This window comes from Phocoena sinus, chromosome 20 (assembly GCF_008692025.1).
Source record: "Phocoena sinus isolate mPhoSin1 chromosome 20, mPhoSin1.pri, whole genome shotgun sequence".
Taxonomy (NCBI): domain Eukaryota; kingdom Metazoa; phylum Chordata; class Mammalia; order Artiodactyla; family Phocoenidae; genus Phocoena; species Phocoena sinus.
In genome coordinates, this window is record NC_045782.1 from 36,732,911 (window position 1) to 36,759,827 (window position 26,917).

Here is a 26,917-nt window from a genome sequence, read left to right on the forward strand (position 1 = left end):
CTAATTCTAGAAAAGACAAAGCTATAGTAAAAAGATTAGTGATTGCCAAGGGGAGGGATGGGTAAATAGGCAGAGCACGGAAGATTTTTAGAGCACTGAAAAACTCTGTACAGGGCTTCCCTGGTGACGCAGTGGTTGAGAGTCCTCCTGCCGATGCAGGGGACACGGGTTCGTGCCCCGGTCCGGGAAGATCCCACATGCTGCGGAGCAGCTAGGCCCGTGAGTCATGGCTGCTGAGCCTGCGCGTCCGGAGCCTGTGCTCCACAACAGGAGAGGCCACAACAGTGAGAGGCCTGCGTACCGCAAAAAAAAAAAAACAAAACAAAAAAACTCTGTACAAGACTATAATGGTAGATACATGTCATTATACATTTGTCAAAACCCATGGAATGTATCACAGCAAGAATGAACTGTAAGGTAAACTATGGACTTTAGGTGATAATGAGGTCAATGTAGGCTCATTGACTGTAACAGATGTACCATCTGGTTTGGGATGCTGATAGTGGGACAGGCTGTATGTGTGGGGACAGGGGCTATATGAGAAATCTCTGTACTTTCTACTCAATTTTGCACTGAACTTAAAACCCTAAAAAATAAAGATTTTAATTAAAAAAATTAAATCAACAAAATTTAATTCAGAAAACAGGCAGCTCTGATAGTTACCAAAGAACTGGGAAAATATTTGGTTCCTCAATGTAGCCTGGACACTATGGTTAGCTTATGCATTAATTCATCTATTCTTCAGAACAGTAATAGTATATAACAGACTTTATTTTCAAAATTCCCAAAATTCGGGAGTTCCCTGGCAGTCCAGTGGTTAGGACTTGGGACTTTCACTACCATGGGCCTGGGCTCAATCCCTGGTCAGAGAAATAAGATCCCACAAGCCTCACGGTGTGGCCAAAAAAAAAAAAAAAAAAAAATCCCAGGGACTTCCCTGGCAGTCCAGTGGTTAAGACTCTGCCCTGCCAATGCAAGGGATGCAAGTTCGATTCCTGGTTGGGGAACTAAGATCCCACATGCTGCGCAGCATGGCCAAAAGATTTAAAAAACAAACAAAAAAAGAACACCCCAGAGAATCTGGGAGTTCTAAGTAAAATAAATAAATAAACAAACAAATAAATAAAATCCCCAAACTCAATACACTTGGGAATAGTAAATAAACGAGAGACAAAATAAAAACAAGTTCTCAAAAACAATGCCATTTTAGTGCTCGAAAAACTAAAAGCTACCTAAAAGAGCTATTATGCTAGATTCTGAATTTTTTTAAAGTACATGCCACTGGAACTCATATAGCAAACTAAAACAATTTGCTTAACATATTTAATAGTGATATGGCATAATATACATAATTTATATCAGTTTCAATTAAGAACTTAGAAGGGTTCTTTCTCTTTTTTTTTTTTTAAAAAAAAACACTTTTTCTTTTTTTTTTCCTGGACGCAGGCCTGTCACTGTTGTGGCCTCTCCCGTTGCGGAGCACAGGCTCCAGACGCGCAGGCTCTGTGGCCATGGCTCATGGGCCCAGCCACTCCGCGGCATGTGGGATCTTCCCGGACCGGGGCACGAACCCGTGTCCCCTGAATTGGCAGGCAGACTCTCAACCACTGCGCCAATAGGGAAGCTCTGTTTTCCTTTTTCTTTCTTTATTTTTGGTTGCATTGGGTCTTCGCTGATACACGGGCTTTCTCTAGTTGCTGAGAGTGGGGGCTACTTTTCGTTATGGTGCGTGGGCTTCTTATTGTGGTGGCTTCTCTTGTTGCAGAGCACGGGCTCTAGTCACGTGGGCTTCAGTAGTTGTGGCATGCAGGCTCAGTATTGTGGCTCACGGGCTCTAGAGCACAGGCTCAGTAGTTGTGGCACACGGGCTTAGCTGCTCTGTGGCACGTGGGATCTTCCTGGACCAGGGCTCAAACCCGTGTCCCCTGCATTGGCAGGCAGATTCTTGACCACTGCGCCACCAGGGAAGTTTCTTTTTTTGGCGGGGGGGGGGGGCCGCACTGCGTGGCATGTGGGATCTTAGTTCCCCAATCAGGGATCTAACTATGTTCAAGTCTTATCTTCATGTCCAAGTGATAAGAATATGCATACACACCACAGTTCTCTGGAATCCCTCTTTAGAGGTTGCAAAATCAACAGAACTCAATATGGCCCACAAAAATGTTCTGTTTGGCCAGAAAAAGTTCTTGAAAATGTTAGTAGATTTACGTGAGACATGGACTCTTTGGTTCAGCCTCTGCCCCAACGTTCTTATTTTCCTACATCCAGCCCAATTCATTCAAGGTTGTTATTTGCTTAACCCCACAGTAACTTTGGTTTTAGGCCCCTACCCTATATTGTTATTTGTGTAACTAAAGTTATACTCAGACTTCTTTGAAAACTTCCTTATGAAATATGATATATTTCAATACATTTGTATTAGAAAGGAATATATTCCCTTCTCTTTCAATTCTCCTGACTTTGAGGGCTAGCACTTAATTAGTCACATATGTATTTTCAGAACAATGCCATGAACAATTCTATTGCAAAGAGAAGATGGTTTATTAATGTTTTTACTAATCCACACATAACTGTATGACAGAATATAGATTACTAACAGTTGGATAAAAGCTTATGATCAAGTGTGAGGAACGTTTCCTATTTTTGAAGTGAATAGTTTTGCTCAAAATTAATATTTGGCAGTATTTCTAAGCTGTTTGTTTTATCCTTCCATTAAACACACACACACACATATGCGTAACACTGAAATATACAATCCTACTTTAAGAATAAATGTGTTAAAATTTACATGCCTTCTATGGATAAACCAAAGTGATGCTGGTGGATCTGAAACTATATATTAGAACTCTGCATGAAATATGATGTAACCAATGGAAAAACTTTTTCTTACACAGCTAATTCTGCAAACACATACCTGACAGAGTATACTAAGGCAAAAGTTGGTACAAAACTTTCAAGTGATCATTCTCTATGTGGTTATGCCCAAGCCATCAACTATTAATGATAAATTAAAAGACTCTTTACCTGTCAGGACCTGAGTTCAGGCACTCAAAAGTTTCGTATTTCTCTTGCAGAAGCTGATGACAATACTAATCCCTGCACTGTGTAGGGAGGTGCATTCCTTGCACTGGCTTAAGTGCTAATGATTTCACCAACCCTTGAAGTGCAGAACAGTAAAAAAACAGTTTTCAGCCGTTTTTCTTACTGATTTCTCATTTTAAAAAATATTACAAAGATTTCAAATAGGTTTTAAAATAAATTATTTCTGTTTAAAAGGCAGTGCTTTAGTTTAAAAAAGACACACGCCAATCGCTCTTTCTGGGTTACTGCACATATCACAAGATGGCCTTTTTCATCAATTAAAAACTTACACAAAGAAGCAACAACTTCACGCCTTCAAATCATTTTCTGATTTTACCTGAAAGCACCAAGATTTTGGCTACAGATATGTAAAACGGTCTTCCAGAAGGCAATCCTAAGTAGGTACTAGATGAGATTAGCTGGGTTAAAAAATGGTATCTCTCCTATTAACCCATTTATCACCCTGTCACCAGCATACAGCCCTAGAAGGAGCTGACAGTCAAGTTCACAACTATTAGTTTCTAAAGAAACAATATTATACTCTCCTAATAAGATAAAAATCAAGAAATGCTTCTCTATCTAAGGGCAAAATTAAGCTATGTATATATCTGGAAGGCCAAATCTATCTGTTCTGACTCCTTAAAACATGAAATTAATACAACTCCCCATTCTTTTATACTCTAAAATTAAACGGGTTTACATGACTCCAGGTATTTCCTACTGCTATAGGAGAACAAATTGAGAAATGTACCTTAGCTAGTTCTGAAGAAAATATTTTATGTATCTAAAAAAATTTAATGTTTTATATGAATCACTCTCCAAATCCTCTCTACTGCATGAATTTTCATTGAGAATACTAACGCTGCTTCCTTAAGATTCAGATCATTATGAGCTTGGCACCATTCAGTTATGCATATTCAAACATTTAAATTCTCTGAATTCTTTCCTGGCATCTCAGTAGAGGAGGATAAAAAAACAAACCTGAGCTGAAACCATGCCAGCTGGAGGGTACACACTTATTTTACTAGTTCTACCTATCTAAACTTGACAACATTTTAAAACCCTATATTGAATGTAAATGTTCTCTATCTACAACAAAGAAAGCTTGCCTCGATATGCCTAGCTAAGGTGCTCCCATTTTTCTTCAGCTAAAGAAATTAAACAGTCTCTCTTTCATTTACCAAACAATTTTTTTTAAAGTTGGCACTCAATCAAAGTCCATTTGAAGGATCTGTTCCTCTAACTTAAAATGGCAGCAGCTGATCTCAATTATGATCAACTGAACATAAGTACTTCTTGGCAATAATATGCTCAACTGCTACTTGCATTTTTTAATCTTTCTATGGACAAGATATTTTAAGAAAAATCCACAAAATAAATATAGCCAGGCCTTAAAATGTTACTTGTATGCTTATTTTCAGTATAATGTAAAGAAGGGAAATAGCAATACAAAATGTAAATTAAAAGGTCAAATTTCTAACTTAATTTATATCAAATGAGAAGACTTTCTAAGAGGAAAAGTCTGAGTAGTAGAGGCTAACCAATAAGCCATTTTAACAAGGAATGTGAAGAAGTCAAGAGTAAAAAGTAATTCAGATCCAATATTAATACACTTGTGAGTTTATACCAAACTTGATAACTTTTTAAAATGCAGTTTATGTGGGAATAAGAATTCAGGCCAAAACTGATTATTCAATTTAATTCTTCCTGTAATTACAAGGTCCAAAATATTTCTTATTTTAAAGATGCTAATTGAGTTCCCTCACATTCTATACCATGTTTCTTTTAAACATATTCTTCCCCTGTAATTAACTCCATCATCTAGTTTCTAACCTTCACATTAGATCTCATAAAGCAAATATTTTTCTCCCAATTATGAGTAACACTATCTCAATTTTAATCTATTTTTCAAGAGAAAACAAAAAAACTTTAAGAAAACCGCATATGAACTAAGCCTGCCTGAGAAACTTTTCATGTCCAAAGTACTTAATTTTTAAATAACTCTTCAGCTTTACATGATTGGTATTGTATTTATTTTACACTCATGAAATGTGATCTGCCTAGGGTCACAAAATAAGTTAATGTTTGAAGCAGAATTTAAATTGTTATATTTCCTTTATCTTACATTACTCAAATATCTCCTATGAACATCTAAAGAATTTTCCTATTTCAAAAGTAACAAACATTAATATCTTAATTTGCAAGTGTATATATTATGTATACACACACACAAAAGCACATACAAGTACATATTATACATAAACACAGAGACAGCAAATTAAAAGGGAAAACAGTGCTTACCTTCATCTCCTTCTGGTACATATGAAGCTGTAATAATGTCAATATCAGCACAATTCATCACAATCTGATTGGTTGCCTGCCTCACCTAAGGAGAAAAAAAAAAAAAAATCGGCAATGTCAGAAATAGCCTAGGTTAATAATACGTACATCTTCATCTCAGCCTAAAATATGTCACAGGCAATTTTTAAAAACCCATACATCAGCGGTTCCCACCTTTTTGGCACCAGGGACCGGTTTTGTGGAAGACAATTTTTCTATGGATGGGGGGGTGCGGGTTTCAGGCGGTAATGGGAGCGATGGGGAGCAGCAGATGAAGCTTCACTCCCTCATCCGCTGCTCACCTCCTGTTGTACAGCCTGGTTCCTAACAGGCCGGACTGGTACCAGTCCGAGGCCCGGGGATTGGGGACCCTTGCCAAACACCACTTAAACCAATACTAAATATATATGCATCAATAGTATAAATTAATGACTAGTTCTGAATAGATATTATAATATTTGGATTATATTAAAAGCAATATTAAATACTTAGGTATTTCACAGAATTCAAAGATCTGACCAATGAACTAAATAAAAGCCTTTTTTTTTCTACTTAAACTTGATTTAAAACAACTTCTTTTTTTTTTGCTGTACGCAGGCCCCTCACTGTTGTGGCCTCTCCCGTTGCGGAGCACAGGCTCTGGACGTGCAGGCTCAGCGGCCATGGCTCACGGGCCAGCCACTCCGCGGCATGTGGGATCTTCCCGGACCAGGGCACAAACACGTGTCCCCTGAATCGGCAGGCGGACTCTCAACCACTGCGCCACCAGGGAAGCCCTAAAACAACTTCTTAATTAAACTTTTTAATTTCAAAAAATTTTTAATTAGGAAACATTTCTTATATGTTGCAATTAATCGTGTATTTCAACCTGCACATCAAAACCATCATGAGGGTCCCCTCTTTTTGTAAGGATAGAGGAAGAAATCTGGTATCATAAACTATGTCAGAACTTCATAAAACACTCTCTGAATTTTTTCTTTTCCTGAAGAAACATTTTGAATATAACAGACACTAATGACTTACCACCAAGATTAAATAAACTTTTAAGACTTTGTCTTACTTGATTTAGATCCAAAAAATAAAATACAGATATAATGAAAGTCCGTTCTTCTCTTCCTCATTCCCTAGAGATAACCACTATCCTAAGGCTAATGTATATCTCTCTCATATACGTTTAGTACTTCTGTTACATATATAAAGATCAGCAAACAATGTTTTTAATCTTACACAAGTGGTATCAAAAGTGTGTATAACCTTTTGCAACCTGTTTTTTTAATTTAACATTGTTTCTGAGATAGGTAAATGCTGATAGATGTAAACCTAACTCATTAATTTAACTTCTGCATAGTAGTATTCCATTCTATAAATAAACCACAGTTATTTATCCATTTCCTTCCTGAAGGAAGTTAGGTTATTTCCACTTTTTTGTTATGTAAAAGAGTACTATAATAAACATCTTGGCCCATGTCTTCTTGTGCACCCATTTTCTTTACCAAGAATTGCTAAAATTATCCTCCAGAGTAGTTTCAATGCACGCTCCGATAAGCAAAGAATAAAGAAATCCCAGTTTCAGCAACCTCCAAAAAACTTAATTTTTCGACAGTCTGCTGGGTATTAAATGGCATACCAGGGACTTCCGTGGTGGCGCCGTGGTTAAGAATCCGCCTGCCAATGCCTGCCAATGCAGGGGACACAGGTTCGACCCCTGGAAGATCCCACATGCCATGGAGCAACTAAGCCCGTGTGCCGCAACTACTGAAGCCCGAGCGCCCTAGAGCTGTGATCTGCAACAAGAGAAGCCACCACAATGAGAAGCCTCCACACAGCAAGGAAGAGTAGCCCCCGTTCGCCACAACTAGAGAAAGCCTGCGCACGGCAACAAAGACCCAATGCAGCCAAAAATAAATAATAAATAAGTAAATTTATTTTAAAAAATGGTATTCCATTATTGTTTTAATTAGAATTTCTCTGATTACTAGTAATATTAGTTACCTCTTTTCTCTTTCTTTCTCTTTCTCCTTTGTTTCTCTTCCTCTGCCTCCCCCACCCCTGCTTCCCTCCCTCCCTCCCTCTTTCTTTCTTTTTTAACCCTTAAGTTTTTCCTCTCCTACTTGCTCATTCATAACCCTTGCTCATTTTCCATTTGGTTGGAACCTTGTTTTTCTATAACTGTTGCATTACACAAAATCTCAAATTCATTTTCAGACATTTTAATGGTCTAAATCTAAAATAACAAAAATACAGATGTCCTGGGCTTCCCTGGTGGCGCAGTGGTTGAGAGTCCGCCTGCCGATGCAGGGGACACGCGTTCGTGCCCCGGTCCGGGAAGATCCCACATGCCGCGGAGCAGCTGGGCCCGTGAGCCATGGCCGCTGAGCCTGCGCATCCGGAGCCTGTGCTCCGCAACGCGAGAGGCCACAACAGTGAGAGGCCCGCATACCGCAAAAAAAAAAAAAAAAAAAAATACAGATGTCCTAAATCACATATGCCTACAGAGGCCAATGAAACAGATGAGTACAGTAGGCCAGGTGAAGGCTATGCATAAAGGAAAGCTATGTGTAAAGGAAGGGGGAAGTAGACATTTCTTGGAGCTAACCAATTATTGCTATATACAATAAAAAACAGACTCAGTGTTGACAGATCTTCCAATTAAAAAAAGCCACAAATTCAGATTTCATGTGCAATCTCCCAATTTCTAATTGATGACAACTAATTCAAAATTTTCTAAAGCACTGTATATAGACCAAACAAAACCCAACAGTGCCTTGAGTGTCACTGAACGGACCACAGAACTAGGTAAGGACACAGAGTAATATAAAATCTGTATGAAAAAGCTATACCTGAGAGTAATTATTTTATTAATAACCAATACATAAACATGATTAATATTAAACTAAAATTACCTGACCTAAATTACAGATAGTATGTTATTAAGCCTGTAACAGACTGTCAAAATCTCTAACACATAAAGTGAAACTATTTTGGCTCATTTAAAAAAAAAAAATTCTTCTCATAAATCTTCCTGTTTCTAAACAAAAATGCCATTTAGTGAACAGTTTTTTGGGTTTTTGTTTTTTGGGGGTTTTTTTGTAAGTGATAATATTCCTTCACACTGTTTACTTCACCAGAACATACCTAAACAGCACTAAAACTTTTACATCTCAACTGGCTGTTTATAGCACTATGTTTGAACAAAAAGAAAAGAACAACTCTTTGCCTATTCACAAACTGACTTTTTAAAAAATTTTCAGAAACACAAAAATGAAGCACTGGGGTGTGCTCCAAAGGGTAAAATGAATAAAAACCTTCCAGAGTTTGACATTTATGCCAACAAAATCATCAACAGTGGCTTAGTTACATGTTTGTTGTTTTGGTTTTTTTAAATATTTATTTGGCTGCGCTAGGTCTTAGTTCTGGCACATGGGATCTAGTTCCCTGACCAGGGATCGAACCCAGGACCCCTGCATTGGGAGCATGGAGTCTTAACCACTGGACCACCAGGGAAGTCCCTAGTTACATGTCTTAATCTTTACCTAGGCAATCCTATTTTCATCCACCAACATCTACAATGAATTTAATGGTAGCCAAGCAGTTAATCTACCATGTCAAGATACCTGTACTGGGCTTCCCTGGTGGCGCAGTGGTTGAGAGTCCACCTGCTGATGCAGGGAACGTGGGTTCATGCCCCGGTTCAGGAAGATCCCACATGCCGCGGAGCGGCTAGGCCCGTGAGCCATGGCCGCTGAGCCTGCGCGTCCGGAGCCTGTGCTCCGCAACGGGAGAGCCACAACAGTGAGAGGCCCGCGTACCGCAAAAAAAAAAAAAAAAAAAAGATACCTGTACTATACTACATATGCCAAATGACATTTATCTCACTACTATTGTACCATTTTGAGGGAAAGTGTTCGTTAACTTTGGAAAGGTACAGGGCACAACATCTAGTTACAAGTACATTCCAATTCCTCCTGGGTTTAGGGAAAACCCACCTGTTTATACTAATGAATTAAGCTGCTTGTTGAACAGTAATTCTTTTTTTTTTTTTTGCGGTACGCAGGCCTCTCACTCTTGTGGCCTCTCCCGTTGTGGAGTACAGGCTCTGGACGCGCAGGCTCAGCGGCCATGACTCACAGGCCTAGCCACTCTGCGGCATGTGGGATCTTCCCGGACTGGGGTACGAACCCGTGTCCCCTGCATTGGCAGGCGGACTCTCAACCACTGCGCCACCAAGGAAGCCCAATTAATTCTTTTTTTCAGGGTATTACCATTTCTGGAAGGGTGGAAGGGGAGAACTAAAGGAACAAAAATACTTATCTTAATAATAGAACTCCACTCAAACTTTAAAAAACAGACAGTATATTCTGTCTCATATTAGAGATTTTTTTTTTTTTTGGCCACACCTCGCGGCATGCAGAACTTCCCCGACAAGGGATCAAACCTGTGCTCCCTGCAGTGGAAGCGTAGAGTCTTAACCACTGGACTACCAGGGAAGCCCCTAGAGATGCATTTTAAAACAACAGGATAATCCATAGAAAGGGCTTTTACCACTTAGTGCCTGATACATAGTAATCACTTAATAGATGACATTATTAAGACACATGTACAGAGGGCTTTTCTGGTGGCACAGCGGTTAAGAATCCACCTGCCAACGCAGGGGACACGAGTTCGATCACTGGTCCAGGAAGATCCCACATGCCGCGGAGCAACTAAGCCTGTGCGCCACAACTACTGAGCCTGCACTCTAGAGCCACAAGCCACAACTACTGAGCCCACATGCCACAACTACTGAAGTTCACGTGCCTAGAGCCCATGCTCCTCAACAAGAGAAGCCACCTAAATGAGAAGCCTGCACACCTCAACGAAGAGTAGCCCCCCACTGGAGGCAACTAGAGAAAGCTGGCGCAGAGCAATGAAGAGCCAACACAGCCAAAAATAAATAAATAAATAAAATAAATTAAAAAAAAAAAACCCGTGCACAGAGACCAAGACTAAATGTGCACCTAACAGTCTATAAAGTACCTAATCAAAATGCTATAAAATTTAAGAACTATGTGCTGTATTATATAGCACATATTATATCTTATATTGGATATCAGCATACTCTATGTACCAACCAAGTAATGTAATTTAAAATATCCGCGTGGACTTAAGCGTATGCTTAAGTACTCAACCACCACACTGATCTTTTTGATGCTTTCCCAACAAGAGCACTGACCTAATAATTCAATATGATTTCTCACACAGTAACATCATCATGTTATTGAATACTACCTGTATGTTCCACTGTCAAAAATACAGGTAATAATGTAAGTCAACTATACTTTAATTTAAAAAAAAAAACAGGTAATAAATCAAAGGAATTTCAGCATTATCATCTTCACTGGACTTCCCTGGTGGCGCAGTGGTTAAGAATCCGCCTGCCAATGCAGAGGACACAGGTTCGAGCCCTGGTCCAGGAAGATCCCACATGCCGTGGAGCAGCTAAGCCTGTGTGCCACAACTACTGAGCCTGTGCTCTGGAGCCCGCAAGCCACAACTATTGAGCCCACATGCCGCAACTACTGAAGCCCATGCACCTAGAGCCCATGCTCTGCAACGAGAAGCCACTGCAATGAGAAGCCCGCGCACCGCCACGAAGAGTAGCCCCCACTCACCACAACTAGAGAAAGCCCACGCGCAGCAACGAAGACCCAACACAGCCAAAAATAAAATATAAATAAATAAATAATAAATTTATTTTTTTTAATCCTTTAAAAAAAAATCTTCACTTTCCAAACTTAAAATAGAAGCAGAATATTAAAACTGGCATATAAATTGTGTTGATGACAAGCTTATTTTCAACTTTTCCATTTGGTGCTATTAATGAATGGAACGTTAGCATATCCTTTCTTTGATTCAAACCCAGGGTTAGTTAAGTCTTCTTGGAGTCCCATACAGACTGTACTTCAACTGAACCAAATGTTAAGTAATGGTTCTACTGAAGAGACAGCTTGACCATTGGTAACAATTTTACAATGGAAGTTTCCTAAGAGCTAGGAAAGCAGCAATCTGAGACAATTTTTTTCCTGAATAAGTCTTCACTACAATCACTCAGGAATACACATTACATGTACTAGAAAGGCTCAAAAGGGTTTTTTTCTGATTGCTAAAATCCTGAGATTTTAGTAAAAGGAAATCTCCAGTGTGATAATTCTAAATACCAGTCAGTCTGAAGCCTGAGTCACTTTGCCTAAAAAGCGATTTCATCATTAAAATTTTGTAATAATCATTGCCTTTGTGGAATAGGGCTATAATTTCTAAAGACAATAAGGAGCAAATAATTAGTAAACACAAATTGAGCTGAGTTTTCTAACAAAAGAGACATTAAAAAGGGCAAGCTGCAGAAAGTCAAACATAACACAGAAACATACAGAACATTACTATTTATTGTTTGTAGCTACTTTTGTACACCCTAAAACTTTAAAACTATACATAGGAATAACACCTACCAAAAAAGAGAATTTACCTCTCAGGGTGAGGGTGAGAAGAGATGGAAATGAACTTTAGTGGTTTCTGTGACGTTTTATTTTCCAAAAAACATCATGTACACACTAAAACAAATGTGGCAAAACATTAATATCTGCTAAATCTGGGTGGTGGTTACTTTCTCTGTATTTAAAATGTTTCCTAATTTAAAATAAAATTTTAAAGTGATTACATGTGGCCAAATAAACTGAGAGCTACATACTTGTATGGTGTTCAAAATGGAATCTCCAAGATCTAGACAACTAATCTCAGTTAACAACAAAACAGCTATCTGAAGACTCAGTCCTTTGCCACTGACTCAAATACAGATTAGAATAAGATTTACTTTACAATAAGAACAGGCTCATGTATGTAGCAAAGTTCAGAGAAGTTTCATAGATAATTTACTACTCAAGACTGCATTTATCCAGGTTGTATTGTTGTATTGGACAATATCAATTATCAAGAACCAGGAAGTTTAAAAAAAAAAAAAAAGCCTTTATGGAAGCCAGAATAGATGATTCAAAGTCCATACAGTAAAGCTCATACCCTACACTCAGAAGAGAATCCATCAAACCCTCACTTAGAAAAAAATTTTAAGCTCAAACACGCTTGTTTATTTGGTTACTTAGACCTCTTCAGATCAAGTTCAGTAAAACAGAAGAGGTAAGAAATTGCACAATAGGGAGCAACAAGGCACAACAAGCAGCAAGTAATAACCTGAGAGTAAGGAAAACAAACTTTAAAGAAAAGATATGAAACTAATAAATTATAGTACACAGTTTTGGGTAATCTACGGTTATAAGTATCAAGGACATGTTAGAATGCTGTCCAGTATTTAGAAAAAGAAGAAAAGAAAGAAACCTAGATTATGAGGAATTATGGAGCTTAAAAAGATAAACATTTCCATCAAAATATTTACATATTTTTTAAAGTCTGAGTGCCTCAAAGGGTAAGCTTCATTTATCTGGAAAATTCACTGCAAAATTCAATGCCAGATGATACTGGATACAACTTACCATACAAAAGTTTCTTATACCCAGGTGTTTCCTCATTGATACATTTCAAGAAACAGAATAGAAAATCTGAACAAATTCAATTCCTTATGACCAATCTTTCAAATTTAATTTAAGACCATTTAGTGATCTAGCACGATGCTGTACAAATTAATTAACTTTATCTGTTTTAAGTAATAAAAAACTACTAAAATGACTGCATAGAATATCTGCAAAATTTGGGCAGAAAATTCCATAACACAGGGTGACAATAACATCCATTTAGGTGCCAAGTTGTAGCCTGCCAAACAATCTACTGTATGTGTAACTCTCCTCTACGTGCCAATTTAGTCATCATCATCATGAATATTTTGTTGGCGGAGGCCAGGGATTGTTTAGTATATCCTGACTTCTGGCATTGAAGGATAAAGTTAATTTCTCTGGCACAGGTGAAATATTTCCATAAGAGAATTACTGTATAAACCACTATACACTCATAACCAGGAACTATAGCCACTCACATAAACTTGTAATCTATTTTTAAATTAATTATCCACAAAGCAAGAGAGTCAGAATTTTAAATAGCTATGAAGTCTGTTCCTCTCAAATATCCTAATGTAAAAGGAGAGGAAAGGGAATGTCCCATTTTTCTAGGCCCATGATAACACATTTTCAAAACCTGCTGAATTAGACCACACTCACTTACGTAAAAGACAACTACTTTTAAATCACTGCACATTGACTAATTTTCATCTTCCCCAGGAGTCCACACCCCAGACCAGGTTAAAAATCCACTCAGTTTCTAATATGTAACCTGTACAAATACTCTGAGCTTATCATAAAATTTTGCAACTAAAGCAACCAAGCAACTTGCATACTTTGTGCAATGTAATTCCAAACTGTTAGCAAACTGACACAATAGCAATTATCAATCTAGGCTTCTAGAGATATAATTTTGTCCACATTTTTATATTTCCACAATCAGATACCACCTAATGCCACAAGTTAAACTTATTGCTCCAATCTATGCATTTCAAAAACATCAATATATGCTTTTTACTACTAATGTTAACTTTTTACTAATGTTAACTCCTTTTTACACTTCCAAAGGTGGCAAAGCATACAATTAAAAAGTCCAATCATCCTTTAATAAAACCTGTTAGAATTCTGTATCATGCCATCTTTCATTTGTGTTGCCACCTTGCCTGAAAAAAATTTTCTGAAAAGCTTTGAAAACTTAATGTTACAAAAAAAAAAAAAGATTCATTTATTTCCTTGTATCAAATTAATGAGTCCCTGCTAATACCTAGTACATTACCACATGCTCCTTCATTGGCCCAAACCAGTCCACCAACTATTTCTCATTTCTTTCCAAAAGCAAGTAGAAAAGGGGTAAGGACAAGCATGTCACTGCTTGTTGTCATACCATAACACAAATAAAACTATAATCTCCCAATAAAATAATCATTTGAAAATCTTTATTATTGATAATATTTTTTCTGAAACTTTTCCCTAAATATGTATACCCCTCAAAATTATGAATGCATTATGGGGTACACCAACTATTGGGGTAAAGAAACAAATGATTTTTTTTTTTAATGTTAGTCTTTGCACATAATGCAAACTCATTCATTGCTAGGTCCTTCTTCCCGCAGGTCTGCCAAGTCACAAGACACACTACTGTTTACAATCCCTCCCATCTGCCCACAGCCAATATATATCAAACACTCTAGTCACTTGGCTTAAATAAACAGTCTCTCCCAAATAACCCTCTCAAATTCTAATTTAGACCCAAGATGCACTCATTCTGATTCATATTCTTAATGGAAAATTTTTAAATCACCTGACTTTCACAGGGGTAAGTTTTGCCTTTTGATGCAGCCAGACAACAGAGCCCTCATGCTTTCGTACAAGCACTCCAAATCTGACAGTATACTTTTTAATTCTACACTTTTAGACATATTTTCAATCTGAGTACTTGGCTTTCAAAAACAACTGCCAACTTTCGATTCATTCGAACGCTACACTAGTCTACATTTCTTTCATTTCGCTGCTACATACACCCTAATCTTTAAGGTTGAGGCCTACTAATTTTTTCCCCCTGACTGCAGTAGAAAAAGAAATGAAACAAAATGTATTTACCATCATTCGTTTTAAAGGTAACTACTAAACAGTTCCCATTTTTCATTACAGACTTCACATAATACATCATATAACATGGTATCACAAATGTCTATTGTTCTAGATCTTTGTAGGGCATCAATACTAATGATCTCCAAAATCAAACAATACTTTAGATAATCTGCGGGGGGAGGGGCGGGGGGAGCATGATTCACCAAAAACTGCAATGAAGAGTAATGGAATATTTTCACCGGTGGTATGCTAAAACCAATAGCTTCTTTCAGAGGAGGGTACTGCTAAGCAACCATCGCTGTAGCAATAAATTCACCTGCTTTAAAGGCTGCAAAGCTAAGAAGATGGAAGGAAAGGCGGAGATGGGGGTCCTCCTTCAGCTTCTTTAGAGGTTAGGAGAGAACAAAGTCAATGCTGCACTGTCACTTGAGGGAAAGAAGGGGGAGGGGGCGGATCATCTTAGAAACCCAGCCCCTGGGCCGGAGCAGGCGGGGAGAACTCAGCAAGGCTGCCCGGGATTAACATTCTCCTTCTCACCCTCTTCTCCCTTCTAGAATCTCCCCTCCTGGCTAACGCGCGGCAGCCAGAGTCCCAGATGACTGCCCCTTCCAATGTGTCCTCCATGGGGCGTAGGGAGAACGAGAGAAAAGAACTGAGTCAGGAGGCTACGCATGGACTCCGATGACCCCTCTGGCCTCCCCAACACCCTCCAGCCTCTCCCAGACCAAGACCAAGCCCGGAAGGGCCGGGGTTTGGGGGAGGCTCCACACAGGTGTGCTGGCCCCGAGGGGCACACGGGCCGGGCCGGCCGGTTCCCGCGGCGCTCCCTGCAGCACGGCCCGGGCCCCAGGCCGGCAGGGCAGAGCACAGCCGCCGGGCGCCCCGCGGCCGCCCCAGAGGGGCGCGCCCGTCCCCGAGCCGGCCCCCCCAGCCCCAGGTCCGCAGCGCCCAGGCCCGCGCGCCCGCTCGCCCGGCCGACCGGGCCCCCAGCCCAGCCCGTGGGCGCGGCCTAACTGCTTGCCCGGCAGCTCGCCCCCGGCACCCGAGGGTCGCCGTACCTGGGCGGAGGCCTCCAGCTTGCCCTCGAAGGTGAAGTCCAGCAAATCGGGCTTGAGGCAAAGGCTGTAATTGATGGGGCAGACGTCGGCAGGCAGCCGCTCGAAGGGCCTCTTCTCCGGCATCGCGGCGAGGCCCAGGCTGTGGAGGCGGCGGCGGCGGCGAGAGGAGCTGCTGAGGAGGAGAAGGAGGAGGGGAGGAGGCGGAGGGCCGAGGAAGAGCAGGCGGCGAGCGAGGGAGGGGGCGGCGGCTGCCAGCCACATCCACCGAGCGCCGGCGACCGCCTGAGGAGAGCGACCGGGGGAGCCTGGGGGCGGGGGAGAGACCCAGCCCGAGCGCCAGGGGCCGGGAGGCAGGCAGTACGGACGCGCGGGCTGGCGGGCCGGCTGCCTACAGGGAAGGGGGCGGAGGGGAGGGAAGGGGAGGAGGGCCAGCAGGGAGGGAGGGAGAGAGGGAGGGAGGGAGGGAGGGAGGAGGCGGCGGCGGCGGCGGCGGCGGCAGCGGCAGTTTTGCGTGCGCGGCCCCGCCGGACGGGCGCGCCTCCGCCGGTGTGCGCGCGCGCGCCGGGAAGGGGGCGGAGCGGCGAGGGCGCGGCCAGCTTGGCGGGATGTGGGGTCGCCGGCGAGCCCCGGGGGAGGGAGGCGGCTGCCGGCGCTGCACCTGTCTACGCCGCTGCGGGGAGCAGGCCGCCTGCGAGCTGGAAGAAGCCCGGAAGGGTTTGAGAAGCACAGAAAAGGCATGAGGGCCCCCCACCCCCTACACACACACACACCTCTCTCTCTCTCTCTCTCTCTCTCTCTCTCTCTCTCTCTCTCTCTCTCTCTCTGTCTCTGTCTCTGTCTCTGTCTCTGTCTCTGTCTCTCTGTCTCAGTCTCTCTCTCTCTCTCTTTCCCCCCACCCCGCTAACCCCCGGGCTGTCTTTGGAAATAGAAGCCTATGTAGTTGGTCAGTGCAGTCAGGCAAATTGTTGAAATATCAATTAAGAGCAAAACCCCAAACTAGATTTTTACCTCCAGACCAGCAGAAAACCCTGATGGGAGGCTCTTTGGCCGTAATTATTTCTGTTATTTTAAGTAGTAACTTCAGGGGATGATATGAAAAATTTTGTCAGAAAACCTTTAATAATTCAGGTTACTTAAACCAATAAGATTTGGACCTTTGAGGGTGTGATTTCAGAAATTAGAAGATTTTTTTTTGCGGTACTTGGGCCTCTCACTGTTGTGGCCTCTCCCGTTGCGGAGCGCAGGCTCCGGACGCGCAGGCTCAGCGGCCACGGCTCACGGGCCCAGCCGCTCCGCAGCATGTGGGATCCTCCCGGACCGGGACACGAACCCGTGTCCCCTGCATCGGCAGGCGGACTCTCAACCACTGCGCCACCAGGGAAGCCCCCAGAAATTAGAAGATTTTTGTTTTCACGATTTAATGTTCAAAAGTAAGATGTGCTTCACCTTTTTTCTGTTTTCGTCTTTGTTTCTGCTTTTTTTAAAAAAATAGAAGACCTGGGTATTCCCTGCCGGTCCAGTGGTTAGGATTCTGTGCTCTCACTGCCAGGGCCTAGGTTAGATTCCTGGTTGGGGAACTAAGATCACGCAAGCCTCGTGGTGGGGCCAAAAAAAATAATAATAATAAAATAAAAGACCTTTTACCAATTGTGGCCTCTCTAAAGGTAAATTAGCTGTGGCTCCCTCAGTTTTGTAGGTATCTCGCAAATTGAGGTATATATATTTTTTAATATAAATATATATTAATTACATATAAATGTGTGTATATTTAAATATATATTTTAAAGTGTCAAGGACAAGGAGATTTTATCTATAATTCCCCATATTCCTTTATAGAACCTTCTCATGTAGAACTGCTTAATTTTTAAAACTCAGTGCTGAAAGTTGTGCTGGACCACTATTGTTCAATAGAAATATAATGCAAGGGACTTCCCTGGTGGCGCAGTGGTTGGGAGTCCGCCTGCCAGTGCAGGGGACACGGGTTCGATCCCTGGTCTGGGAAGATCCCACATGCCGCGGAGCAACTAAGCCCGTGCACCACAACTACTGAGCCTGCGCTCTAGAGCCCGCGAGCCACAACTACTGAGCCCACCCACCTACAGCCCACGTCCCACAACAAGAAAAGCCATGGCAGTGAGAAGCCCGCACACCCCAACTAAGAGTAGCCCCTGCTCGCCGCGACAAAGACCCAACACTGACAAAAATAAATAAATTTATTTTAAAATATATATATATATATATAATGCAAGCCAGCTAAGTAACTTTAAATTCAAAAAAAGAGAGAAAAAGGTGAAACTGATACATCTTATTTAACCCCATATATCCAAAATATTATCATTTCAACATGCAATCAACAAAAAAGTTTTAATGAGGGAGTTCCCTGGTGGCCTAGTGGTTAGGATTCTGGGCTTTCACTGCCACCGTCTGGATTCAATCCCAGGTGGGGGAACTGAGTTCCCGCAAGCTGGGTGGCCAAAAAGATAAATGTATATGATTTTTTTTTCCATAATAAGGCTTTGAAATCCAGTGTGTATTTACAGCACATCTCAGTTTTGACTAGGCACATTTTGGGTTTTCAACAGCCCCATGTGACTAGTGCTATTATATCGATCAGCACAGTCTCGGACACTAGGCCTGCCCTCCTATCCTCTGAATCCTACATACCTTTTAGAACAGACTGAAAAGCTGCAATCATTTCAAAGTAAGATGTGAGATGGGGCCTTTTGTTACATGGATGCATTTCTATGCCCACTTTTTGGTCATAAAATAATAATATAATACTAATATATTAATAATGTAATTAATAATTGCATACTAATATATTGAGTGCTTACTAAACACTTTTCATGTATTAATTCATTTAATCCATTCAACAATTCTGTTAGGTGGACACCATTATCCCCATTTTACAGATGAGAAAACAGGCACACAGAGATTTAGTGACTTGCCCAAGGTCATATAGCTAATAAATGGCAGAGCTGGCATTAGGACCCAGCCATTTTTTTTCTCTCCTGGAAAATTTTGCAGCATCTCCCCTATTTTCTACTTCTCCAGTTTTGTTTTATTCTAATTCATCTGTACCTCAGCTTCTTAAAAAGTTAGTTTTATTATGCAAGAACCTTTGAGGCTCCCTCTTTTCTGTTAAAGCAAATTTGATATATAACCATTTAAGGCTCTTCATGCACTGTCCTTACCATTTTCTCCGACTTGTTTCTCCTTACCCTTTAACATAGATTCTCCAGTCTCAGCAAGCTAAGCTGTTTACCACTTGGTCCTTAGGGCTTGCTCACTCTCTTCTCTACCATTGCTCATGCATTATTGCTAGGAAAGGCCTCCTCATCCTTCTTCGCAAACCCATGCCCCTCCCTTCCTTCAAAACTCACCTCTTCCAGAAAGTCCTCATTGACTAACTCCACCCAACTGTAACCCATTTCCCATCAAGTACTGGCTTTTGCTGACTTATTTGGACTTGTTCTGTTTTTCTGTAATTGTATTTTTAATTTGTCTTATATGGATATCTTTTTAAGATGTACTACTAGCAAAAGCTTGACTTCTTATTCTTTTGTAACTGTCAGTACTGAGCCCTGCACAAAGTACATCTCAATTTTTATTGACCCAACTAGCCAACTGACCAAGAGAGAGTATTTTACCCAGTCTGTAGCCTTTCCTTTGTATACAAGCTATGTGCTCCACAGAGAACCTATGTGAACCTAAGGCTAGAAGCAAGCTCTTTTATAAAATCACAGAAATGTTTTAAAAAACAAAACAAAAAACCTACCAGGGCCATAGACTTCATGGCAACAGTAATAAAGAGGAGAATCTTACTTGGCCACATCCCTAGTCCCATGACCCACGAGGTTCCAATGCAGCAAATGAAGATTGAACACAGGCCTACTTGGGATAGGGGAATGGAAGGTAGCATATAGTTCCCATTAAGAAGACTAAGGAGCTAACATATGCTCCAGGCAGTCTTCTCTGGCATAGTTTAAATGAAGTTTAAGACTCTTGGAAATTAATTTCCCTCCAATGGGGCTTCAGAAAGAGTAGGGAAGTCAGCAATATCTCAAGGTCATTAGCAGTACTTCTAACAGATTCCTCCTCGGCTTCTCTGTTTAACAAAGTCCTTGAAAATCTGCAAATGAAAAAAACCTATGCAAGTTGTATCCTTCAATAAAAAGAAAGAAAAAAAACTAATCAAATTCATTTTGATCTTAGTCCCTTTTGTCTTTAGTTTTAAAGCACTAGTCTGAGGACATAGTCCCAGTTTTTATATATGACCTAGAGCAAGTCTTATAATTTCCCTGCTTCAGTTTCCACATTTGTAAAGCAGATAAGTGCATAATACATACTCTTCTCAAAGAAAAGTATTATTATTTTACTTGTGGCTTGGGAATTTCTTTTAAAAAAAAGAAGTCTGTCATGTTCTTTTTTGTTTTTTGTTTTTGCCGCGTTGGGTCTTCATTGCTGTGCGCAGGCTTTCTCTAGTTGTGGCGAGCGGGGGCTACTCTTCGTTGCGGCGTGCGGACCTATTGTAGTGGCTTCTCTTGTTGCAGAGCACGGGCTCTAGGCGCGTGGGCTTCAGCAGTTGTGGTGCGCAGGCTCAGTAGTTGTGGTGCGCAGGCTCAGTAATTGTGGTTCGCAGGCTCAATAGTTGTGGTGCACAGGCTTATTTGCTCCGTGGCATGTGGGATCTTCCCAGACCAGGGATCGAACCCGTGTCCCCTGCATTAGCAGGCAAATTCTCACTATGCCACCAGGGAAGTCCTGTCATGTGCTTAATATCAGAATGATCTTCACAGCATGAGTTGTAGATAAAAAGTTGGAGTAAAGGATATACATTTGGTCCTTGAACAACACAGGTTTGGACTGCACGAGTCCACTTATACATGGGTTTTTTTCAATAAAATACAAACTATAGGACTACATGATCTGTGGTTGATTGAATCCTCAGATGCAGAGACTGACTGTAAAGTTATACATGGATTTTTTTTTTGACTGGAGGGAGTGGTCAGTGCCCCTAACCTCCATGCTGTTCAAGGGTCAACTGTATAGAGCAAATGTAAGAAATTGAAGGAGATGTTTCAAAGCAAAGAGAATATAAAGGAATCGGGTTAGGAAGCCAAAATATTCAGGCAGAAAGGCGAGACACACTGGCCATGGAACATTGAAAGGGGAAGAGAAACAGGTCGAAGAGTTTGGGAGGCCATTATAAAACCCACCACATTAGATGAAAACAAAGCATTACTGTTACTATTTAGACTCACTTAGAAATTATAGCCTTCAACGTCAGTTTCAAGCGTGTAACTCCAGTTCCACTAACATGAGTCTTACCTGTGGAAGATGGTGAAGGGGTTCCAAAAACCAGGGAGACAAAAAGTTGGAGAGTAATCCATAGGAAGCTGATGCCATGAGATCCCAGCTTCACTCTTTTCTCTAACTTAAAATGGCTGTTGGAATGACCGTTGGAAATGTGGGGAGTAGATGGAATGTTGCCTACCCATCCTGTGTTCTTCATGAAAGAGAGTAGATTAATTCCATATGCTTTATTTAAAACGTATACTGGGCTTCCCTGGTGGCGCAGTGGTTGAGAGTCCGCCTGCTGACGCAGGGGACACGGGTTCGTGCCCCGGTTCGGGAAGGTCCCACATGCCGCGGAGCGGCTGGACCCGTGAGCCATGGCCGCTGAGCCTGCGCGTACGGAGCCTGTGCTCCGCAACGGGAGAGGCCACAGCAGTGAGAGGCCTGCGTACCGCAAAAAATAATAATAAAATAAAATGTATACTATACTGATGGATAATAACTATATTTGATGTAACAGGTGATATATGTATGTGTGTATATATCTGTATGTGTTCATTTATTTATTTATTTGAGAGTGGCAATATGACATTATATACATCCAAATATAGCCAAAGAAAGGTCCTCAGATTCGGAAAGAGTTTTATTTCTCTTGGATCTTTCCATCAGGAAGTTGAAAAAGTCATGCATTTCCACCTGTCTTACTTCCTTTCTAGACCCTCCCCCCGCCCCTTTTTTCAGTACTTCTGCTTCCTTTTTTTTTTTTTTGCGGTACGCGGGCCTCTCACTGTTGTGGCCCCTCCCGCTGCGGAGCACAGGCTCCGGACGCGCAGGCTCAGCGGCCATGGCTCACGGGCCCAGCCTCTCCGCGGCATGTGGGATCTTCCCGGACCGGGGCACGAACCCGTGTCCCCTGCATCGGCAGGCGGACTCTCAACCACTGCGCCACCAGGGAAGCCCCTCTGCTTCCTTTTTTACTACTACTACTCCAGAATTATTTACCAATCCCAAGTGACTGGGCAGCTACATGACTAAACCCAGGCCCTTTGCTGGTGATCTTCAAGTTGAGATGAGCCTGTTTGACCCTGTCCTCTTATGAAGGATCAGCTGCTGGACTCCTGAGGACATCACTTAGGGAGTAAGGCCAACGCCCCCTGCTGCAGGGAAGAATGCATATGTCTGTGTCTGATGCGTGGGTCTCTGGAATGCTGCTATATTTCCCACGGAATCCCAATACTTTAAAGGTTACAGTGTTCTGGAGCTGGCATGCTGGAATTAACTTAGCAATGGTGTTGCCTTGACTTCAAATCCAAAAACAAAATAGTGAGGGCTTAGGTTGAACCAGACCAGTGAAGTAGCCAAAAGGATTAGTCTCAGCAACTTGGCAACAGTCAGATAGCCTCAGTTTCTCCACCCTTGGCTCTATTTCTATTTGTTTTTTAAATCCCTGACAAGAAATAATTTACATCAGAATTAGTCTTCCTTCAAGACCTGACCCCATACCTAGCAAAGAGAATAATCTCACCTCTGTCCAACCCTAGGTTAAGGGTGGGGTGAAGAAAAGATACTCAAAACACTAAGGCCTGCCAACCTGGTGAAATCACGTCTTACAGGATGTGATTTTATGAGAGCAATTTGCCTTTGAAGTTTTAGCCACATCTTAAATAACTGAGGATGAAAATCTGCTGCTGCCTGCCTCCCTACAGGATTTGCATTGGAGTCAAGATTAATAAACACTTGAAAAGCATAGGGGGAACTAGAAATTGGCTTGTGGCCTGCTTACGCACAGGACTGAACTGAAAGTTATCTTGTCCTCAATAAAAAAAATAATGCCAGAGCTGAAGAGAGACTGAAAAGTAGGCATCTAGGCCCCTTTCCTTTGCAGATATTCTGCATTTACTAGGAAAATAGTCTTGGTATGGAGGCTAGCCTTTGGGATCTGATGCAGTTTTTTTCCGAAATAAAATCTAGAGGGTAACATCTCTGTATTGTGAATTGACTCAAGAAGAAGCCACAGACACAAAAAACAATTCCAACTGTTCATATTCTTTAGTCCTTGGGAAGCTGTACCAGCAGATTTCTAGATATGGTCTATTTTAGTTCAAAGTGTGATCACACTGTATAAAATATACATTCACTGAGAATGAGGCAGAGCACAGATACCCTGGGGACCTGACATCAGGAATTAGGGCAGGCCAAAAAAAAAAAAGACAAAACTCTTAGGCAAAAAGGCATAATTCCAACATTCAGGAGAAATTTGTATTTTTCTTGCCCCAAACCTACATTAACCACTTAGTGGGAACCACAGTTTTAGGAACTTTGCATCAGGAAATCCTGAACTCTTTCTGCCCTGTCCTGATGTGTCTCAGTGCCAAGTGATGCCAAAATATGACATCTTTGTTTGGCCCTATGTACTTTTACTAACATGATTCATCACTATCTTATCTCAATTTAAGAGGATATCATATGTGGAGGGGAGGCTGACAGGATCAAAGGAATTGAAAAGGTAGAAAAGAGAAAAAGGAGACATTGTTTTACAGTTGTGCTATTCTTACTGTCTGACAGAGTAAATCACTTTCTTTAGTTTACAAGCCCCTTTTATTTTTTCCGGGAATTAGAATACTATAGTTCTATCCAGCTTGGGTTCAGACTTGAAGTTTACAAATTACACTCCTGAAAGCAGACACTCATTTTATCCTCCTAAACAAGAAGTTAAAATTAAATGGTAAAGTCTTTAAGGCCTTAGTTTTCCCTAACTTTCCCCACCCTCATGGTAAATGGACAGAGAAGCCCAATATGCTGTATTAAAACACTAGCATTCAAACTTAAATTTTAAGGATAGGCAGAGTAAGTTGAAAGTGAGTTCCTTTTGCTTTGTTCTTTTTTTTTTTTTTTTTTTTTTTTTTTTTTTTTTATGCGTTACGCGGGCCTCTCACTGTTGTGGCCTCTCCCGTTGCGGAGGACAGGCTCCGGACGCGCAGGCTCAGCGGCCATGGCTCACGGGCCCAGCCGCTCCGCGGCATGTGGGATCCTCCCAGACCGGGGCACGAACCCGTGTCCCCTGCATCGGCAGGCGGACTCTCAACCACTGCGCCACCAGGGAAGCCCCCTGCTTTGTTCTTTTTTATTATTTTTATAAGGGGTTTCAAATAAAAAGGATCAGAAAGTGACAGAGATAGATGCAGTAATTTGCCTAAAATTAACTGCAAAGCAGTGACAAAAGCCATGAAGAGAAGAATTTCTGATTCCCAGTCCTGTCTCCTTTCCAAATACCCATGCTGTCCTAAGTAACTGTCAGAGGACAAGTGTTGAAATATTAGGGGGACTACATGCCCTAGATTTTACTGGACAGTCCTGATTTCAAATATTCTCCACTGTTGTCATAGCCATGTAAATGTCCTAGAAATTCCAATATTCTGGCATATGAGTTTAAAGAAAATGAAAGAAGAATTGTGGGCCTCAGAGTCAAGGCAAAGTGGGCACATGATAGCTGGTGTCAAGGCCAGGTAACAGGAAGGAGACAGAAAGATCTGATTGCTAGAATAACCAGGCAGCTCAAATGAAGGTAATAGAATCCCACGCTGCAGAGCATCAGCTGCTGCTAGAAAGAATGCTCCCTCCATGAGCGTTCAAAACAGACTCAGAGCAACGTTGCTGTTTTCAACCTACCTCTGGAGTACTAGTACTCCAGCCTCCATTAAAGAGGATGAGATCTGACAAATAGGGAGATCTGCCACAGTAACAATTCCTATAAAACCAGAACAATGTGGGTAATCCTTTAGTGAAAGAGGTGGTGGGAATAACTTCATTAGAAAATATTTGCGTGCAGCAACTTCGAAGTCTTCCAACTGCTTTACAAAACCAGGTCTGTTCATTCCTCACTAGGACTAGCAAACCTAGCAAGAGAAACAAGTTCTCTAGGTTCATAAATCCATACGGTTAATCCTAGGCTCTTAGCCCCTACGCAAACAAACCCTAGAGATCCAAATGAAGCATACTCTTTATTTAGTACAACTAATCCATTACCACTCTAAATAATTAGAAATACATTGAAATGCTTTTCACAGTATTTCTTCAGTGTGAAAGAGAGAGTAGAAATCCATGGAGCAGAAGAAAGGTTCAGTTCTTTTCCTTTAACCATGACCATTGCTAACCTTGTAATTCCATGTGGTAACCCTAAAGGCACATTCTCATCAGCCAGGTGGGGCCTCATGTTCTGCAGAGGAGGCCAAATAACCCTCCCCAGTACTAGGGTTGCCAGATAAAGTACAGGACGCCTAGTTAAATTTGATTTCCAGATAAACAACAAATTTTTTAAAATAAATTGTTTATTAGTATAAATATGTTTCAAATATTTCATGGGACCTGCTAATACTAAAATATGCAATATTTGGGGGGATACTTATACTAAAAACTATTCATTGTTTATCTGAAATTCAAATTTAATTGAAGATTCTGTTAAATCTGGCAACTCCACCAGTAGTCTTTCAGATTTTGAAGATGGCAGACAATGGTTTTTGAACTGTTTGATTTTATTAAAGGGAATTTTAAAGTAGCTTTGTGTGTTTACAAAAATCTTTCTCTTGAGAGTCATTGGCATTCTGTCATGTTTAGTTTTTTAGGTTATGAAACCCCTAAAAGGATTCTCTGACTCTCTTCTTCTAATTTTCATATCCCCCAGGGTATTAACTTTAGTGGAAAACAGCATAGGTTGATATCAACCAGCCCCATAAAAATCAACTTGTCTCTTCAAATATTTCAAATACTTTAAATAGTTTTTCTGAGATTAAATACCCATGTTCAAAATAGGGTGGCGATTGTGCCATATTTTATAAGAGAAATTGCTTTGAGAGTGATGTTGGCACGATTATGTGGAATCGCAGCCAAATGCTCATCTACCGCACTGGGAAACCAATGATGGTTTTTTATTTCTTTCTCTCACCACTGTTACTATCTTAATATCCTCTTAGCATTTCCACTCACCTGCAAATGATGCAGCCAGGCATTACAGACCTGATTCTGCCATTTTGGGAGAGATCAAAGCTTAACCATTTTAATGCGGAAGGGAAAAACACCACTGTGAAGAATAAATATTCAGAGTTTTAATCAAGGAATATCCCACGAGAATCACATTTTACTATAACTCAGAAAAGGGAAATCTTTTCCATAATTATTAATAATTGGGTTCTTTAGAAAAGTCATCTCCTCTTCACTTGTTTATTAAACATTTACTTAGTGCCTAGAGCAATTCATTGTGTGTGTATGTGTGTATAAGCTTTGACTGAAATATAATTTTCATACAGTGAAAATGGAGAAATCTTAAATGTTCAGGTCAATGCATATCGACAATTGTAACCACTGTGTAACTACCAGTCAAAACAAGATATAGAATATTTTCATCACCCCAGAAAGTTTCCTCATGGCCTTTTCAGTCAATCCCCATTCCTGCCCTCACTTCACCCGAGCAACCCAACTACTTTCTGATTTCTGTCACTGTAGATTTGTTTCACC

General features: G+C 41.1%; 1 protein-coding gene across 3 annotated transcripts in view; it reads right to left on the reverse strand.

Annotated features, from left to right (window-relative positions):
* NPEPPS (aminopeptidase puromycin sensitive) overlaps nucleotides 1-16,605 on the reverse strand; it is a 98,411-nt gene extending 81,806 nt beyond the window's left edge. The window contains exons 1-2 of one of the 3 annotated variants that reach the window (XM_032615899.1): nucleotides 16,109-16,605; nucleotides 5,383-5,467 (exon numbers count right to left, since the gene is read on the reverse strand). In XM_032615899.1, the coding sequence (XP_032471790.1) occupies nucleotides 5,383-5,467; nucleotides 16,109-16,369 (346 nt within the window). In that variant the 5' untranslated portion in view covers nucleotides 16,370-16,605. Of the gene's footprint in view, nucleotides 1-5,382; nucleotides 5,468-15,366; nucleotides 15,456-16,108 lie in introns of those variants that run through there. The other 2 variants (XM_032615900.1, XM_032615901.1) reach the window with 2 other exon arrangements.
* Nucleotides 16,606-26,917: the final 10,312 nt, after the last annotated feature.